Raw genomic sequence first — 7,026 nt, 5'->3', positions numbered from 1 at the left:
TTGCGGCTATAATGCGAGAAGGTGTCATCCGTCAGTCAGTTGGGTTCGGAGGGGACGCAGTTTATGCTAACGGCACCTACTTAACTCGACTAGGGCCCCAACGTTCAGCTGGAGAGATTGCCCGCAATAACTGGGATGGTTTATCGGGTAATCAATGGCAATATATGGAGGGTTCGGAGCGAACTGATGCCGTGATCGCTATAGAAATGCCAACACAAGAGGCCAACAAAGTGATAAGACTACAGGATCGTCGGGACATCCATCTATATCCGGGGGACCTCATTCTGTTCAACAAAAACCACCGTGTCTACATCCGGGACGAGAATGGCAGGGCATGGGAATACACACTCTATTATCAGTAGCTGGCTGATCTGGACTTTCTTGGCTTAATGACGGACGATGAAATACTCGTCAAAAAGCTATTGATTAATGCACAACGTTATGCACAATATGCAGAGTATTACATTATAGACTCATTGATAAGTATATGTATTTTAGGGGAGATTATTATCTAGTTTAAAAAAATATTAGAAGTCTAGTTTGTTACAGCCATTTCGGATTGATCGTAGCCAATCTCCGAACGGTGAATCTTTGCAACCACCTTTTTGATATTCGGGATGGTACTATTTTTGTGTTCATGACAAAAGTTGTTTCCCCATCAGGTACTGCAGCTGATTTAGCATCATCATATTATAGTTAGACCAAGTCCATTATGTTTCAAGGGATACAACGCTGGATCAAAACTGTCGCTATTTTATCTACGGTCAGTCGTGTTTCGGTCGTTCCTTCTTCACGAACTAATCACCTGCCATCATTCTGATTCTGTGAATGGACTAATTCTGGCTGATTTATTATGAAAAAATTGCTGCGTGTTCTCCAATTTAAATGCTACATTATTACAGACCCTTAGAATGAAATTGTGACCGTCAAGTCTTTTTTTCCAAAATTTGATAATCTTAATCAACGAAACAACAGTACAAATTGTTTTCTTGTATGTCTTCGGTTTTTAAAGCAGGATGGTAACATAAATTGATCTTGTCAGGTTAATCGATAGTTTTATGTATAGAGAAACGTTTCATAGAATAACTTCAATGAACATACAATTCTATTTATACATTTCACGAAGACGAAAAAACCCTCCAGATATTTTAGGTCTTATTGCTAGACAAGCAATGTAGACTACAAAGAGCAATGTATGCTTATCATTGGTTAAGAAACATTTCAAAATCAGAATTTGCGACATGACAAAAATAACATGTATAAGGAATATTTATTGTACGGTGGTTAATTGAGGACAACTAAAAGATATTTAGCTCGTTGTAACGACTTAGCATCTCGTTATATCGAGCTAGTACCTAGTTATAACGACCAAGTATCGCGTTAAAACTAGATATTTTCTCGTAACAACGACTTAATATCTCATTAAAACGAGTCAGTATCTCGTTACAACGGCATTGCTATCTAAATATCGTTAAGTTCATCTTATAGTATACATAGTTCATTTCCAAATTATCAGTTTACTGCATACAAGCCAACAACGAATATACTAAACGTACATCGTCACTTACACGTACAACGTATATTACCCCTATACTTGTGTCATTTGTTATAGCCGAGTTATACATGTAACAGATAAATTTTAGCTGATCAGATGTTTTAAAGGTATTTATAAAAAATAGTTCACATCTTTCAAATAACATGAAGTAAGCAGTTCTATTAACCTAGTTTTCTATTAAAGCTCTTCATCAAACTAACGAGATAAGATAATTATGTAGATATCCTCAATCAGTCACCCCATTATTGCATTTGCTATTCTATTAAACAGAATTTGAGAACTCAAATTTCTAATCGTTTGTATTTATATATTTTCATAAACAATGGTGTCGTCTCCCTTGGTACTGAAAGGCTGAAATAGCATATTACAATACTATAACGTTTGGAAATATTTTACATAATTGCTTAAATATCTAGGTGAGCGATATTGACCACCTCGATCTGTTGTTATTATAAATGTTCAATTAAAAAAGACTACCGTATTATTATTTTTAAAAAGGTGCATGATGTTTAATCTTTATAATGTATTCGATTTTATATATAAGACGAAACAGTTGAAGATATCATCTGACATCACAAATTCATTATCATTCATCCAACTATTCAGTATTTCATAATTCGTTATCAGAGCTAACGGAGAAACATGGCAACACTGTGGTCACCTGAGTTTGTCTATTTGCTAAAAATAACATGTTACGATTTGTTGAAATGTTAATTAACGATTCATGGAACTGTTTAAGTTTCATTATCATTACATTTTGTGAAAATGTTTACTATCGATTCGTGGAACTATTTTAGTTTCATTTTCACTTGAATGCTATCTAATATTACGGATACGTAACGGTACAGTATAGTTCTAAGTGACAGTACAGCTGAGGGCATCATGCACCACTTGAATAGATAACAAGTCACGGCCACCCCTAACCGAAATTCAAAACACGTATCAAACTATCGATGGAACACCGAATATTGAATGTATACTGACATTTTCTGTGTTTTTGCCATGACTACCTTACTTAGTCATTACACTTCACTTTCATCATAACTGATGTCAAAGGACACTAATTGTTGATCTTTTACACCCTCCTGTACTTGAAGTATGTAGAATGTGAAGACTGCTTCATCATGAATTTGCTTCGATCATTTCTTACCAGTTACCACATGACCAGCGTGCTTATTTCAAAACACGAATGAATTACATTGAAGACTGCACCAGGCAATTGGCAAAACGTTTAACTGGTTAAATCTAGTAGGCCACTATTCTTAAAATAATTACTTCATGAATTAGCTTCATGAAATTCAAAATGAAAACCAAATACATGTTTATATTTCGTTACCCAGATGTCTAACCACTTGCACTAATCTGCATGGCAAGTATTTCATTGTGTCGACAAACAAAGCACCTAAGAAATTGAAGATACTATTTCATATTTTACTTGCATAAAAGAACCAAACTTACTTGATTATCAAGGAAATTCTGCAACTTTTCGAAAGACTAAATAGTACCTAATAATGCTTTTGTTTGGTACCCTTTCCCATTGCGGGTTGATGATCAGAAAACGGACTTGCCTCGTTTGTAATGGATTCAAAATCTTCAAAGGGCTCTTTTTTATTAACGTTTTAATAACTATGTGATGATAACGGTCGCATTCTGAAAATGTATACTGCAGAAATGGAATTAATGTGATGTAAAGTTTTTATGTTGGAACTCTAATATGGAACACCAAATTAATATCTTTTCAATTAATTTGTACACATCTTCAAATAATTAAATATAGGTACAATTCAATTGAAGATAGGTTCAATTCAATTGAAGATAAGTTCAATTCAATTAAAGATAAGTTCAATTCAATTGAAGATAGGTTCAATTCAACTAGAGATAGGTACAATTCAATTGAAGATTCAATTCGTCATACGTGAACCTTTCTTCAATTGAATTGCACCTATCTTCAATTGAATTGCACCGATCTTCAATTAATTGTACATATCTTCAATTATTTAAAGATAGGTGCAATTATTTGAATATATGTGGATTTGACGCCCGATACTCTAAAGATCTCAATCAACCTTGAACATCGTCTCCTCAAAAATGCTTCTGATATTTTCAGTGTTCAAAGTGATTGAAAATAACTACTAGGGTATTTTGAATTAAATTAAAGTCATACACAATCAGCAGGTTGGTATCGCTGTATTCCACATATGATTTTAGATTTAATAGGTATGTTTAGGTTTAACCTGTTTTGAATTGTTTTCATGACATATTTCTTTTCGATGTTTCAAGGATTTTTATCCTTGTCTTTGAGTGTCTATATCTGCTATTTCCTGTTAGATACTGTTGGCTTGATAAGGTGATATCTATATTTCGCCGTGTGGAGTCTGTGCTGATGACGTTGGTGTATAAATGAATGTACTTTCTCTTTAAACAAGATAAAAGCTGCAGGATACGGGTATTTCCACTTATCAGATTTTTATTAAATCGTAAAAGCAGAATATTGACACGTAATCAACATGTCAGTGTTTTCCCAAAGAGCAGAGAACACAGTTTTATGAAATCACCACAGGTACATCTTTTTGGCGTATAACAGGACACGTTGTGAACCCTTAGTCCTTTGTGATGTGTTCTTTTAACTTTAATCATAAATGTTAATATGAAAAAAATCATATAAAATTGATAATAGATGGGCTGGTTTTGAAGGCGGGTGTCGCTTCTCTGTAATCTTCAAAGGGCAGGTTTCAGACTAGTGATTGGTCAATTATTTTACCTGAGACCAATCAGATAGCTATTCGTGTGCCTTCAATTTTGGTATGACATATTCCAGGGGTGAAGAGAGCGAAAGTGAGCGTAACCCGTGGAGTATCGAGGATGCTGTCGGCATATTATTTCATCTACACACGTCATTGATGTGAAGTCCAAGTATGCGTGCATTGTGATATACTAGTATACGTACATACTCAGTAATAACAATGACTACTCCTCAAGTTCAGAGATATATTTTATTAAAGAATTGAAATACTTTGAAAGGAAATATTTGTTATTATATATCGACACGAATTTAAAAGTTGCGAATCATAATGAATCATGTATTTCAAAACGCATCAGAAATACTTCATTAAGAGCAGTGAGGGATAAGGTTACTTTTTGGGTTTGTACACATTAGCCTTTCCGCTTTTATCTCGGACATAAACACTGGGATTCTTGTCTGCAAGAGTGACATTTCCCTCTGCTACATAAATGTCACGATCCGAATCTGCCTTGGTAACCTGACTTTTTGGTATGTCAATGGCTATAATCGCGTCCGTCTTGCCCGCCTTTACCATTTGATTTGCCAAAGTATCTTGGTATCCGTCGTAGTTGTTCCTTGCTATTTCGTCCTGGCTTTTCTCCGGACCATAACTGGTCATGTAGGCACCTGGACCATATCTGGCATCTGTTGTCGTATCAGTCGATGGCGCGATATATCCTGATTGCAATATCCCCTCGGCTCCTTCCTTATTTGTGTGGTGATACACTCTTATTGTTTCTTCCTTATTGTCTGAAACCAAATGTCCTTTTAGTAGTTTTTTTATTGTTACCTTTGTATGCAATGTTGATATCAATATTTGTATACACTTCAAAAAACATATTTTCCTTATATAACTTATATACCAGGCATACTCAGTATATCCAAGATCTTTCTGAGTGTATGTGGTTTTAAGAAAAAATATCAGTGTCGTTATGTTTCATAGATGTTTTTAATTGTGTTCGATACCTAATACCCAAAAGGAATGGTTTGGTTTCACATCGTTAGAATGAACACTCTCTATATTATCATATTTAAACATTTATTTCCAAAATTATAACGAGTTTTGATTTCTAACTAAGATGTTGGCAAAAAGACGGCCACAGACAATACCTATTTACAAATTAAGGAGTCCACAAATAGGCTGACTCATTTTCAAATGCACCCGGATCCCTTTCAACATAATTCAGTTTCAGGGTTCTATAGGCATTGAGGTTGATAGATAGAAAGTGTTAAAGACTAAGCCCGTTATTAGTAAAACCAATAACAGTCTCAACTGCTCCCTAGCGCAGACTACACTTCTTAAACTTTACAATATACAGGTATATTAGACTTTTTGAGGCGGCCGGAAGTATCGTGGGGTATATTCTGTTTAGTTGCCGACCTTTCTAAAAAAGAATTAACACGCCAAGCCTTACCATAATCTCTTTAAACAAGTGTTTCATCCATACAAACTCTGCTGCTCCCTACTACAGAGTAGACTTCTCAAACTTGAGAAATACTACCTATAACACTTTACGTGCTCCTTATCACAGATCACACTATAAATAAACTTATGTTTAAAAATTTCTATTACAAATTAACTTCCGACCCCACCATCTCCAAAATTATAACATGTATTCTATGCAATCTTATAAAGATAGAATTATTAATAATAAAAAAAAAAATTAAAAAAATCTGTCTTAACACTATTAGTCCTTAATCGGCGTACAGAAATATACAACATAATAAATTAATCTTGAGTCTAAACAAACGAAAGAAATTTGAATTTATCATTCTGAATATAATATCCAAAGTGTGTGGCAACGTATGTCATAATGGACTGATGTCGGGTAAACAAATACGATTTTTCTAATCTTTTGATCGTTTATATCATGTGTGCCTTCTAATCCTTTTTAAAGTTAAACATATTCACATACCTGCCATCTTTCGGCGGCTGGATCAGAAGATGTATGTATGATGTTGATATGTACCAAGTCGTCACTTAAATGTAAATGTGTGAGCTTTAACTGTTAATATATGCTGTTGACACGGGTATATATTCTTTCATGATTACGTGGGCAAGGTTTTCCAGATGTCAGCTGAAAACCTAACATATTTACGACAAGTACTACGTAATGACTATATTAGGGTTTACCTGGAATTTTTTAAACCCAATGCTTTAAATAGGCTGTTTCTTCTTTCATGATTACATGGTAAGGGTTTTCATTATATTAATTGAAAATAGAACAAATGTACTATTTCATCCTATTTTATTTTCAAGACTGATTTGGGCAGGGAATCACAGATGCACTGTATTCAAGTAATATTTGATGTGCGTTTAGGTATGTGCAACAATATTATATAATGTAGTTGTAATAACAAACGATGTGCTGAATAATATCCTTGACATTAATATGTAGTTTGTCTAATTAATTGTCACACGAAAACACAAGAACAATCATTTGTTCAATTAATCATTTATATAGCGTACTAATAATGCTTCAGTTTGGTACTTTTTCCTAATGCGGGTTAATGATCAGTATACGGACTTGCATCGTTTATAATGGAATTCAAACTTCAAAAGAATCCTTATAATTCATGATAACGGTCGCATTCTGACAATGTATACTGCAAAAATGGAATTAATGTGATGTAAAGTTTTAATGTGATGTGAAGTTTTTACTCTAAATAACTTGATCAACCTTGAACA

General features: G+C 34.1%; 1 protein-coding gene across 1 annotated transcript; it reads right to left on the bottom strand.

Moving 5' to 3' along the window:
• Positions 1 to 4,529: 4,529 nt before the first annotated feature.
• On the bottom strand, positions 4,530 to 6,372 carry LOC110462542. Its single transcript, XM_021516526.1, has 2 exons — positions 6,254 to 6,372; positions 4,530 to 5,087 (listed from the first exon to the last, which is right to left on the bottom strand). The coding sequence occupies exons 1-2, from the start codon at positions 6,258 to 6,260 to the stop codon at positions 4,687 to 4,689; spliced, it is 408 nt and encodes a 135-aa protein (XP_021372201.1). The 5' UTR covers positions 6,261 to 6,372; the 3' UTR covers positions 4,530 to 4,686.
• Between the last annotated feature and the right edge of the window lie 654 nt (positions 6,373 to 7,026).

This window comes from Mizuhopecten yessoensis, unplaced genomic scaffold (assembly GCF_002113885.1).
Source record: "Mizuhopecten yessoensis strain PY_sf001 unplaced genomic scaffold, ASM211388v2 scaffold10799, whole genome shotgun sequence".
NCBI lineage: Eukaryota > Metazoa > Mollusca > Bivalvia > Pectinida > Pectinidae > Mizuhopecten > Mizuhopecten yessoensis.
This window is presented reverse-complemented; position numbering and strand designations above follow the sequence as displayed.